The sequence below is a fragment of the Typopeltis vanoorti genome, chromosome 23 (assembly GCF_054136105.1).
Source record: "Typopeltis vanoorti isolate ZY-2024b chromosome 23, IOZ_Tvanoo_1.0, whole genome shotgun sequence".
Taxonomy (NCBI): domain Eukaryota; kingdom Metazoa; phylum Arthropoda; class Arachnida; order Uropygi; family Thelyphonidae; genus Typopeltis; species Typopeltis vanoorti.
Genome location: NC_143571.1, coordinates 76469780 through 76483865, shown reverse-complemented (window position 1 = coordinate 76483865; position 14086 = coordinate 76469780). Strand labels below are relative to the sequence as shown.

Below are 14086 nucleotides of genomic sequence, written 5' to 3'. Positions count from 1 at the left end.
TAATGCATTAACCTCAACTCTAAAGATCGCAGTTTCCAAATCGAGAAATTTATTTTGATGAGTATGAATTTAAAGTATGGATTTTTTACAGGTGAAAGAAATGCACTTCTCCATTAAATTTAGATGGATACAATAGTTATTATGACAGTAATTTGCAAAACCTATTTTACCGAAATAGATAAACAGTGATTGTGTTCCTAAGGAGGGGAAAGGATGCCTCTACACAGAGCCTGGATGTATGGATTTATGTGGTTTAATACGTAATTCAAAAGTAGTACCAAAACAAATACTCAGATTTTTTTGTGAAGGAGAAAATTTTCGCCATATCACCTTACTCGCATTATGTCTTGTGCGGATAGCATATGCAATAGAAAATAAATGTCCAATATTTTAATTGTTACACTAAGTCATGATCAGACTCTTGCCATAATGTTTGTCCTCATTGCCGTGCATCCGTAGAAATGTGCAAATAATCAGTATTAAGGAATAATCGCTGATATTCATTTTTCATTTTGTTCTCCTTTTAAAATTCACCATTACTATAAAAAAGGCTCTAATAATGAAGTTCCTCTTGATCACGTTTAAAGAAATAATTCCTTCTTTTCTTTTTCTGTAGAAGTTTAACTTCTGACCTTAAAATTTTGAGAATATTCATTTGAAATTGTACCTATAAATTATTATTAAAAAGTATAAAAATAGATTCATGTGTTTTAACTTGTTACTTTATCATAAAAATAAATTTTGACACACTCTTCTTTTATTTTAATTAGGTTCTCATTGTTAGTAATGAAATGCTGTGTTTTGGAGATCCGCATCAGACAGCCTTGCAAGCTCCTATTGTTTATATGACCAAAATGACCTGATTTTTATAGCATAGCTTTCACATTTCTGATTGCCCAGATCTCCGGGACACCATCATATATATTGTGAACTTGCTCTACTTTAACGCAATTGTTATAACCTTGGAATCATATAAAAAATGTCTTTTACTGGGGTTACTATCTTTCTGGGAGTGGGATTATCAGAGAGAGAGAGAGAGAGAGAGAGAGAGAGAGAGAGAGAGAGAGAGAGAGAGAGAAGAAAAAAAAAGAAGAAGAAGAAGATTATGATGACGACGAAGTTGTTGTTGCAAATGCTGTAATAGTGTAACCTGCAAATGTTGCAAGTTATATCCATATCATTTTTGGCCATTTATTTACATATGTCAAAAAATAAGTAATAAATATTGTGTGGTTATTTCCCCGAAAGTGCATTTTATGGCGTTACATACAGCAAGTAAATTGTTCATAGCCTTTTGTGAAGAATGTTAGCACATATATAATTTATTTTTTTTTATTATTTATTTATTATTTGTTTTTATTTTTGGCTTTGACAAATTGAGCTAAATTTCTTGTAAGCCAAACGGTTCCAGATTTTATTTTGCGAGCATTATCGTATGGAAAATGAAGATAGAGTTTCATTCAATTGCCGACTTCAGCACTGATTTAAGATTTTCTTCGTTTTTTTTTTTTTTTTTTTTTTGCACCATTGCTTATAGTACGTTCTATTGGATTTTATCGTCACTTTAAAGTATTTGCTGATTTGATAAGGCTTTAGAAATGTTTATACAAAAAAGTATTATCTTGTAGTTTATTATTATTACAAGAAGACGCATGCGTAGCTTCCATTTTAACTATGCTGATGAGCATTAAATGATACAAATTTAGCACTACGCGGGAGGTAGGAGAATTGATTCATTTTTACAATTATGATCTGTCGATCCCTGTAAAGGAAGCTACCCCGTACTACAGATGTGACATGCCATAGAAGTTTGTCTTCCTAGTGCTATCATCTTTAGAATGACATTAGAAAACATAACACTGTCAGTTTTAACTTCAAGAAAATCGATAAACTACGACAATAAATTTACCTGAGTAAAAATGTCAACTTCTTAAAAATTCAAATTTATTTCACATATCTCATATATCACTCCAATGAAGTGAAGTTATTCTTAGGTTCGAAACTTATGTTTCCATTGTTACAGATAATGTTATAAACAGTTCGCGTCTATGAATTAATGCTTACGAACCAATATTGAATTTTTAATGGGTGACTGCTGATGTCATAATGCACCCATTATGTCTACTGAACACATTCTACTTTACACGTTTCATAACACGAATTAAAATAAGCATCACAATGTGATAATCAAAAACTGCATCTGATGTTAGGTTTTCAGTATTTACTTACCAAAAGCAGGCGACTAAAACAAGATCTGTCTTCTGAATTCGACCATTTTGCCATTCCTTCCTCCTCATCCCTCTCCATCAGCTACTCTCCTCTTCGCTTAAATCTTTTCCTTCTTCTTTTAAGTCTTCAGGTGGTCCAGATTCTTGTACACATACGGTCAAAGGAGGAGGCGATTGCACTCCGCCACATGCGAGAGACTCTCTCTCTCGACTACACCCTACTGTCTATTTTCCTTCTTCCCCCCCACTAGCGGCAAGAAACGCAAGCTTCGTAACCTATTAGATGAAATGGCGGCGGTATTCCCCGATCTCTTCACGCATGCGCTATTCGATATTTATCGTTTAACAGCCACAAGAGATAAATGTTCTATCCACGTGCTGCGAGACCCACAATTCTTCGCGAGTGCGTGCTTTCATTTTTTTTTTAATCCAACAGCTGCCGCTGCTATGGCTGGTTTGCGAAATTTCCTTATAAAAGTGAGTCGATGACTCGTTCGCAAATACTAAGCACCGCACAAATGTTTCAATTCAACTTTCTTACTTTTATATAATCAGTTAACGAGGTGGAATCTGGAAATCCTGCGAGTAGAAAAACAACTTTCTTCAATTACTAGTTATTATAGCAATTATTCTTAAAATATAAAATAGCACGTCTATTCTTAAGCATTTTCTTTCTTATTTTCATGCCTACTTAGTGAATTCCTATCTATATAAAGTTCAACATGTTATATGAATTACTTAATACGAGAATAATTATTTTTATCCATTTATGATTGCAGTCAATTTCATATAATTTTCATCATTATTGTTCATTGCTTTCTATATGTAGCCATAGCAACAGTTTAAGATTACAGCTTATTTGTTTCTAAGATCGCTCTCGCCATCTAGTGATATCAAGCACAACTGAAATTATTCTCTTTTCCCGCTAATTCCAATTGGGTTTATTTATTTTCTTTAATTGTTATTAAATCATTATAATTTCCATAAAATATGATTATTAACGTGATATTTTGAGTATTATAATGCTTTCTGACGTGTTTATGAAACATTACACGAGATTACTTTTAAAAATCTAAATTTATTTTATACCTATTTTTATTAGGGAAATGCAGATATCTAAAAATTAATTTGCAAGAGATACTGGCATCCATCTTTTTCTATCAAAGCTGCTACGAAATGTGAAATAGATTCACAACGCAGATTAGCCAGGAGACTCACTAGATATAATATTTCACCGGAAGTAGGACGCAAAGTTTAGTCCGCAGATAATAATGGAAATAATATAAATGAGATTTCTGTAATATTATATTCAAATCAAACACTTACATTTCTTCTTTCTATGCTCAATAATTTTTTCGTTTTTGGCTTAAAGCAATAATATTAACTATGGTTAATTTATAGAAACCACTTCGTCAGAGCTACGCTGTTATCTCCAAGACAGCGAGAAATTAAGCCATATGATCTAATGCATGCAGCAGCTAACAAACTTTTCATTGCAAAACCTTTTAACTTCTCTACGGGTTTCTTATTAGCACGCACGCTTGACCTTTGCTGGCAATGAAATCATCCAGGATAACCTTGCCTGATTATGCCATCTCTGACATAACTCCTCCTTTCCATCTTTTACTTCCGATTTGCTTGCTGGGAATCCCAACTAGTATTGAAATAGCATGGAGAACGTGTTGTTACCACATGTTAGTGATTAGCTACTCCACAGTTAATGCGAGTGGTGTTTATGGCCTCGTGTAGATGACGTAAATTATAATTTCAATGAAAGTTTAATTTTTTTTTAATTTTTTTAATTTTACTTGATTTCCATCATGTTAGTACGCTTGCCCTACCAGGACGTCATCTATGTGGTAAAGATAGATGACGTCCTGGTAGGTCAAGCATGAAATATTGTTTATAGAAGAGAACTGGTGTTTAATGGTGGATAAATTAGGGTCTCTATGGATAAATTAGTTTATCCATAGAGACAGTTTTATTGAGTCTTTTCATATAGGAGAACCATTTTCCATAATGGTATGGTATTAGTAAGACAATCACAGACATGTTGGAATTAGGTGTGTGTGTGTGTGTGTTTTTTTTTTTCGCTGTGTTCGAGACATATCTCAGTCTTAAGTCTGGGTCTATATTGGATATACTTGCACGCACACTCGCGCGCGCACTTTGGTGTGCAAAAAAAAGCAAGTAAAAAATCCTCAAATCCTCAAATGATGCATTTAAATACATACTAGGCAACTATTTTGGCTTTGATTTCACAATCCAGTATGACTGTCATGCCATTAATCTCGAATGTCTTGAATTCAAAAAAGCCAGCGAATGTTTTGAGTTCCGTAGAGAAAATAGAGCGCAGTTGCCGTACTCTCACCAACTTGGCACTTGCCATGCACTCACGTTCAATCGCTTTTGACGAAAGAAGCGGATATAAACAACACACACACACACACACACACACACACACACACACACACACACACACACACACACACACACACACACACACACACACACACACACACACACACACACACACACACACACACACACACACACACACACACACACACGCGCGTACGATCTTCGTTATGCATGTATGTGTCTTTCTTCCTGTCGGAGATCTGGCTCTTTTCACCCCATGACAGCTACACAACGTTCAATTTGTGATTCTCTTAGATGACGTTTCAACACAACTTTGCAGATATGTGTCGCTCCTGATAAAGTATCCCTGGAGGTGGTACGTGGTATATAAAAGGAAACTGAAATGTACTGTTATGTAAACTGCAGATTTAACCACAGTGGCGCTTTGATAATCTTAACGCTGGTCAGATATTAAATTTAGAAATACCTTCTTATTTACTTCGCTGTTGACGCCATCATGTTTTTCCTATGCGAGTAGAATTTGAGATAATTGTCTCCCACGATTCAAAAACCGTCCTTAATATAACACATCTAATGAATATGATTATTTATTTGCTTGTGGACCACCAAGTGGCATTTGTTTGGATATCTTTCAGCATCTGGTCTATATGCAAGCTCGATCAGATAGGATCCTATTTTTGGGAGTACCTTCTCATCATGCATAATCTACGAAATTGGTTGATGACTATTGATGACATCCAAATTGAGAATTAGGAGATATTTTTGTTCATCATCGTTTCTATTATTCCATTTGAAAATCAACAAACAAATGATTGTAAAAAAACATTTGGGATTGAATGTGAACTAAACGTTTAAGTAATATGTTTAATTTTATAAGCCATTGATGCAAACAAAATTTTTGTTTCCAGTAAATTTTCTAATTTAAATTCTTTAGCTCAAACTTTTATACTAATTTTACTGGTTTTATTATTGAAATATTGACAGATTAGGTTGAAATTATTTATGTAGTTTCTTTGGAAATTTTAATCTTATTTAGAGAACATCGGTATGAGAGGAAATGATCTGAATGGGACGATCAATGAACAACTCGTGAACAAATATAAGCAGTGTTTTCGCATTTCTCTTTTATAATATTTTTTCTTTATTTCTGGATGGAAACAAAAAAAATCTACTTTTCTCTAAGAGAAGACTTATAGAATTAATTAATAGAATCATCTACTAACAGGAATGAGTAATTCTCACATCACAAGAAAGATATGGAAACAAGGAAGGAAGTAGATTAGACATTATACAGCTCAAAGTACGTGCAATTCTTCACTCGAACAATGACCTTCCAAGTAATCTTTTATCTTCTACGATAAAAGCTGATGGTTTAATATTTCACATTGATTACTCTTCAGTACTTACTATCTGTGTGGCTTGCAGTTATTTATTAGGAATAAGTTTATTGCATTAATGAATAAAGAAATGTTCCACGTGACCTATTCATTAAATTATTTAAAATACTTTAATAGAAATGATTTTATAAATATACATATATATTAAAGAGGAGTTTTATATATAAATATTAATTTTTAATTTAGGCGATAAAAATAACTCTTTAACTCACGACTCTCTGACTTTGTTTGGAGGGGAGAAATGCTGTATTTATCCGTTTGGTGATGCACTTAATCTCTAAACACCAGAAAGCAATAATAAATCATTCGTACATTACATCATTCAGCATTACTTTAACGTTTCCCACGTGCGTTTGATGGAAAAATGGACAAGAAAAACAGACTGCTTTACATTTACTTTTCTTTGATTTTGCGCTATTAATCAAATGTTGTAATAAATCTTATGACGTGAGAAATTAAGTTGAGTAATGTAAATAAACCTAAATTATGTAACAAGACCATATTTTCAAATGCTGTCTTTATGTAACGTTATATATAAACTCAGGAGGAGGTATTTTTCGTGCGGTTTTTTTCATTGTTTTAGAATATTTATTGCTCTGCAAATTTTCGGAATCTCATAAATATATATGGTTAACCTTAGATAATCAATTTTGCATGCAGTAAGACTGTGAGACGAATATATAAGACTATTGACTTATATATTCGTCTGCTCGATGCTCGAATATATCATCATGATAACTTTTACGACGTTGAACAGAACCCTTCAACATGATAGAAGAGAAGGGTGTGTTGAAGGGATACTACAGAAGATAGAGCGTTATAGACTACATTACTTGTATATTATTATTATTATTATTATTATTTCACACCTCCAGGGAGTCCAAAGACTCATCGAGGGAGGTCTCATCTACAACTCTGTCTCCACCACTCAATCCACCAACTGACCTCAACTACACCAACGCCATCTACCTCTGACCACCACCACCACAGACAATCACAAACATCCATGCCCACGGCGGAATTCGAACCCGTAGCCTTTTGGCTGGAGAGCGGATACGTTAACCACTCGGCCAGCCTGGCTGGCCATATACTAACTAGAGAAACTGTTTTCAGTTTCTCTAGTCAGTATATGTTTTTCTGTTTTCCTATTTCATATTCAGTTCATCTTTGGAGCAGGCAAGTTGGCATTTATACTCCCGAAAGAAATTCAGAATTTTAATCTTACAATTAAGCATTCTTATCACAACACGAACACATGCAAATAAACACAAGTTAAGAATATAAACATCAATTCCTTCTTATCGTACAGAAGTAATGAGCTCAACGTCGTCAATGAAGAGAGGCAGAGATGGCGTACTTACCTAGTTACGAAACTGAATGGCTAAAAAAGTGATGCCTGCTGCTTGTCGAGAATGAAAAGTCCTGAGAGGGTAATATGGAGTCTAAAATGGTTTGATCCAATTCAAATGTCCAGTAAGCAGGATGTTATGGCATCTGAAGGTCTGTAGAAATGGTGTTTGCAACCATAGAGCGCCTATGATAGAACTTACTTCTGGCTGAAGAAAGTTCGATAATAGTTGCTGACTAGAGAAACTTTTTCTAACCTTTCTTCGATCGGTTCCGGACTTAGTCGATCTCTGGCATGGATAATATTTCAGACAATAATATATAAAGTAACAGTTATGAATCACGAGGTGGGGAAGTTGTGGTACTGCAGCAGCTTCCTTCCCATGTTCTCCATGCCATGCTTATTAAAATCATAGTATCAAAAACAGTACTAAACAGCCTCGCCTATTCCCTTTTTCGGAATAAAAGATGTCAGTGAATTTACTTTATTACCAATTATTGCCTAGCTCCTTACAGATCCACATTTTGGTACTATGATCGTATTTCTACTAAGCAATAAACTATGCTATGTTAGCACTGTTATGATTGAATTAAATTCATATGATGCGAGTTCTTCATGAAAGTGCAGACAACTGATTTCAGCTATAGGTAATTTAATGCCTGCCCGCGAATTTTATATATATATATATATACAGGGTGTTCGGGATAAATTTGACAGTTTCGTAAGGAAAAAGAAAATCTTCTTTGTATCTATTAAATTTAATGAATTGACAAAAAAACATTACAGGCAGAGTTAATTACAATACTATCAACAAGATTTACTCAAAATAACCACCATTAGCATCGATCACAGCTTCAATTCTGCTTCGGAACCTCGAACAAGCTGATGCTACAGTCTCCCTGGGAAGGGCCGCAAAAACTGTTTTAATTTTATCCATTAACTGGGCTTTTGTATTACTGGAAGTGCGATTGGTGTCTTTTTCAACTGCGCCCCATACAAAATAATCCATGGGGTTAAGGTCTGGGGAGTTTGGAGGCCAAACATTTGGACTGGTGAAGTCGTAGAAATTTTCAGACAACCAATTTTGACTTTTCCCAGAGGTGTGGCAAGGGGCCGAATCCTGCTGCCATACATACGGCCTACCATTGGCTACCCTTGTTATCCAGGGCTTGACTACAGTTAGCAACTCCACGAACAAAGCCCGAATTCCAATGCCAGGGTTCTTCAACACCTGTTCCTGCAGATTTGCGAGGAATTCTGCTGTACGAACGCAATCAGATCGTCTGCTAGGGATCTTTCTTCTTGCTACATCCTCGTAGTCACCATTGCAAGTCTCTAGTTCATGCCTGATTGTTTTTACTGTATTCAGGGAGCATTGGGCAGCAGTCGTAATATCCTTATTTTGATGGCGGGCACGAATCATCATGATACAAGTTATTCTCTTCCATGATTCAGGTGGGTTCCAGCTATCCATCCTTTCTGACATCTTGTATATGAATGAAGAAGGGTCCAAACTTTTAAATGAAGAGAAGTGTGTGTTAATACATGTAACTTACGGAAAAATATAATTAATTATAAATATGTCAAATTTATCCCGAACATCCTGTATATATATATATATATATATATATATATATATATCTTATGAAATTCAGTTTATAACATGCAAAGAACATGCTCTAACCTGAATATCAGACATGTGACCACATTGCTGATGGTGTTCCACAACGGATATATAGCCGTTGAAGAGCCATTCTGTCTGGTGATATATGCAGTCTGAGGAAAAGGGAAGATGAGCTGAGATCTCTTTTGGTGGAAGTCCACAGAAAGCTTACAGTGCGAAGTAATGTGTAATCCCTCTTTACAGTGGAATGAGGGATAAATAACTTCATGCCAGTGTGGATGATTTCTGTGACTTCCTCAGTACAGGTATTTCGGTCAGAACTCTGGAAGCAATAGTTATGTCATAGAAAAGAAGAGTACTAATTCCGGAGGTCATCCCATTTGGTCTCTTTATAGTGCCAGAATACACGCGGTTGAATGTGGTCAGAGGAGAGACGTTCTGTTAGAGTGAAAACACGTACAAGATTGTTGTCTGAGTTGCTGAGAAGAGAGGTAACCTCTCCAATATGATTGCAAGAGAACTAGTAAAAACAAAGATCAAGGTTATTGGGGAAATCGAGGAGATTTTCGTGAATTCAGGTGGATAGGTGTATGATTTGAGCTATATCATTGCTTAAAGCAAAAACTTACGCATCACGTCCAGTTTGATCGGTAGTGTTGGACAAGGGGAGAGAGTCGAAGTTTTTGACATTCATGTCACCTAGAAAGAGATTTCGCTGTTTGCATAGCTCGATTGAAGATGGTCGAGCTTCATGGACAGTAAGGTTAAGGGGGTCTGATTGATTTTTCGAGTTACGAGATGAGTAAATGCAGTGGATGAATGTCACTAAGTGGGGCAAGGAAACTTTCTGCAAGAGAAAGTCAAAACCAGATGATTGATTCGAAATTGGGCATTCTCTGGCAAACAATATCAGAACGTACAAAGGCATAGGTACCACTCTTGAAGCAAAATGAATAATGAAGAGTATAATTTGGACATTGAAGGTAAACTGTGGTAGCTGCGATTTATTCTTCTGTTAAGAGAATGTCTGGTTTGTACGTCTGTATGTGGTCATGAACTTCAGTCATGTTGGAATTTATGCCACAGATGTTTTATCTTCCTGGTATGTTTGCAATATTGTGTTTGGTTTGCTTTGATTGAATGAATTGATTGTCGAGAGATTTATTTTGATTGCAGCGTTGCCGTCGTTGTTGTCTGTTTAATTTTTTTGTTTATTGTTAGATGAAAGGAAAGAGTGGCGACATGCAGTGGGAGGCGATAGACACGTGACCATGACATCCATACAGCGAGTGACCAATCTCCATGCAATTCCGTGACCTCAACAGCGCATACCACTGCTCAGACTCCCTCACCAGGCACGATCTGGCCGAGCATTCAGCGGGATTATGCGCTAGATGACCGGGATTTGTTACTCACCGTTTCGAGCCTGTATACTATTGGTGAGCCTGCACTCCCATCATTTTAGTTGATGTACCTTTGAATTGGAGGAGAGGTTGGGTGTCTAAGTATGGTAGCCATGCCCTTGAAGAGTATCACTCACACTGCATGAAGAAAAGAGGGAGGGGTGGAGGCCAAAAACTCTGCTAGAGGCCAAACATAGCGTTCTTCACTTTTGCCTCCCTGAAAGTAGGGTGGTGTTTCAGAGGGCGATGATGGTCATCTACTACCTAGTGGTCTAATCGTCATTTCTCCAACTAGGAAGATATCCTTTTTCAATAAGAATACTTGCTGCATGCGCCAAGTCAATTTTTGAGAACAGGCCGTACCATGCGAAGGCGAGATCGACTTGAGAGGGAGTGTTCTATATTGCCCATCCCTTTCCATCAACTGAAACTCTGTATTACCATTTCAGAAGTTTGTAAGGCTCAATCATATCACCTCTATTTCTCCTGTTTGCTAGTGTCTACAATCCACAAATTCTCCTTCAGTGTTCATAATTAGTATTCCATTTAACACTCTACTTTTCACTCCCTCCACTGTATCAGAATCACCACGAAAGCCAGGTGATTTTCGTGACCAAACCTGAGCAAAATAGTCCAAGTGAAGTTTTATCAACGCCTTGTAAAGAGGCAAAATGACATCCTTATATTTAAATGTCAAAATTTGTTTCAGCATTGCAATTATTATCTGAGTTGTATTTGCAATCAATCCTATATGGCCCTTGAACTTTAACTTCCTATCCATTAAAACTCTAAAATCCCTGGCCTGATCGGTTTCTTCTTGCATATAATACGACAATATAATACGACATTGAATATCCATTATCACCCAAGTGCATGACTTTGCATTTATGCACATTGCATATTGAAATTTTAACTTGAATTGTAATCTTACTTTGTAAATATCTATAAATACTTTATGAATACTAAAGTGCTTCTTTTATATGTACACTGAGTGTCACTTTAATAGGGCTTCCCCATTTTTTTAAATGAGGAGGTTCTGATAAGTGGATTTTAAATCAAACTTATGACCTCCCTATACATACTCCCTACTTCCTATACATATAACTTATGTTTAGGGAGTAGGCGAGGTCTTTTTATCCTTATCTACCTTTTGGAGACTGAGTGGGCGTGGGCAGTTCAATCTCCACTGGTACCCAATCAGAGATAGCTGGTCCAAGGCTATCACTAATTAAGCGGCACGCAATAAAGAAAGACTGCTCAATAAGTGCCGCCATCTCGTGGTCCCTAACCATAACACAATATATTTAATGTCTGAAATAATGTGAGTTCTACGGTCGATTTTCTTGGGTTTACGGGATGAAAACCTCGAATTTCCTGGAGAAAAAACCCGCTTGCGCGTGCCAGAGATCAACTAACTCTGGAACCGGTCGAAAAAAGGCTTAGAAAAATTTCCTCCAGTCGCCAACTAGATTCGAAAGCAAGTCTTCCTTCGTGCGATGAAGCACTGTGGTGTGCAACGCCACATCACTGAGCTACACAGACTCCTTTTTTTTTTTAATTTAAAAAGAGCTGCAGTCAAAAAACAAAAAACATGTTTTAATTCAATGGTACTCCACAAAAATAAAAGCTCTGCTTATCTCTTCGTGTCACTGTTTTATTCAGGGTTCTAGGATTTGCATTGCAAGAAGAGTTTGACTTACTTTGCTGTCCTGTAGAGAGCAGTTTTTGTGTTAATATTGAAAGGAAGCTGATGTGATCTGAATACTCGTAGGTTGTAATCTATACTGGCGCTTCTCTTAATTATACTGATTTATGTTCTTACGGCTAAAATGGTACTCCCTATAAGGGAATAAAAGGCCTTAGCTGATTTATTTATATTTTATGATTTATGTTGTACAGTATATATTTGAGATTTTTTTTTGTAAATTACAGATTATTATTATTTTTATAAGAAGTGTGAAGACTCAATATCTTCATGGTTTTAATGAGTTATCAGGTTAATCCAAAAGATAAGATCTTTTACGTCATATACGAATCTGCACGTTTGTGTTGTTGTTTAATTCAGATGTTCTCACAGTCTTTGACCACTACCCATGACTCACAACCATAGAGAGCACTTGTAAAAATACATGTTTCCAGCAGTGTTAGCTTTATGGGGAGGCTCACTGATTTATTTTTACATATCTTGACCATTGCCTGTAGGTTTACTTTTGCTTTTGTTAACCGAGATATTATCTCTTTTTTATAGTACAAACGTATGTCAGGTTACTTCCTACGAGGGTTGTTTGAAAAGTTTGGTAAATTTCCAATAGACGGTGGCACAATTCGTTCATTCATACCGGTGTCGGCACATATCATCTTTTACATAACCCCTCGCAAAATTTTAGCCACGTGCGACGCGTTGTTCTCGTTTGGAAAACATTTAAAACGACCGTGTTCGAATTTTTCAAAAAAATGGAGAAAAACGAGTTTCGTGCAGTGATAAAACACTTTTATTTGAAGAAGTGGACGACAGCGCAAATCAAAGCCGAGTTAAATGCAGATCATGGGGACTATGCACCAGCATTAAAGACTATTTATTTTTGAATAAATGAGTTTAAACGTGGTCTATGTCCACCGAAGACGAAGCGTGCTCCGGACGCCAGAATGAGGTTTTGTCAATCATTTCCTACGAAGGAAATGATTGATGTTCTACAAGAGACATATCACTTTCTTGTCTACTCCATAAGATTCGAGTACAGTCCATGCCACTTTCTAATCTATACTGTCATGCTTTTTGAAAATCAACAAAGCAGGTAAAATCATTTTTATTTTTACATAGAGTTCTCCAAACTTTTACTACCATGACTATTTGTGACACAGTACTTCTGTCTCTTCTAAATCCTGCTTGCTCATCTTCCACATTTTATTCCATTAGTTTCTTTATTCTTTCTGTTATCACAACTACTTTTCCCATATGACTCGTCAGAGCTATTGTTCTTAATTTTTACAGTCCATTTTGTGAAAAGGTATTAGGATTGATCTTGTCCATTCTTTTGGTGTGTGTGTGCTTCACACCTCCCAAGCCGTTATATAACCTGTACCGTTCTTCTATTATCACCTCGCCACTATGTTTCAACATCTCTTTAGAGATCTCATTATTTCCAGAGTGTTTATACTTTTTCAGATGTTTTACTGCCTTTACTATCTCATTCCTCATAATATCTGCTTCATCATCTGTGTTTGGTGGTGACGTTTCCCTTAATTCATCATTTAACTTTTTTTGGACCTCAGCATCTCCCTGTGTGTTTTATATAACTCTGATCAATATCTTGTCCATCTCTTTCTCTCTTGTACGAGGGTGGTCTGAAAAGTTCTCGGCCTAGACCATACGTGGTAACACTATCGGCAAGGTTTTTTTCCTAAGTTGGAACATGTGTCATAAACATTCACCTGAAATTGCAAGTCATTCTATCAAGTAGTTTGTTTTATACAGCTGTCTGAACAAAAGTGTTGTCTGTATCCCTTGAAATGGATAAAATTGAATATCGCGCGGTTATAAAATTTTTTTGTAAAAGAAGGTTTGATGCCAAAAGGAATTTCGACAATTACGAAATGGGCTGCAGAGTTTAAATGTGGTCATACCAGCCTTGAAGAAGATCCACGTGAAGGATGTCCAAAAAGTGTAACAAACCAGAAATCATTGATCAATTGCACGATATGGT

General features: G+C 36.1%; 2 protein-coding genes across 8 annotated transcripts in view; one reads left to right on the top strand and one right to left on the bottom strand.

The window, feature by feature from the left end:
* The window catches only part of LOC150094009 (BTB/POZ domain-containing protein 3-like), a 175747-nt gene extending 173371 nt beyond the window's left edge, over positions 1-2376 (bottom strand). The window contains exon 1 of the mRNA XM_090412841.1: positions 2230-2376. Coding sequence (XP_090268967.1) covers positions 2230-2307 — 78 coding nt within the window. The 5' untranslated portion in view covers positions 2308-2376. The remainder of the gene's footprint in view (positions 1-2229) is intronic.
* LOC150094008 (RWD domain-containing protein 2A) overlaps positions 1-14086 on the top strand; it is a 217076-nt gene that overhangs the window by 148344 nt on the left and 54646 nt on the right. The window lies entirely within an intron of this gene.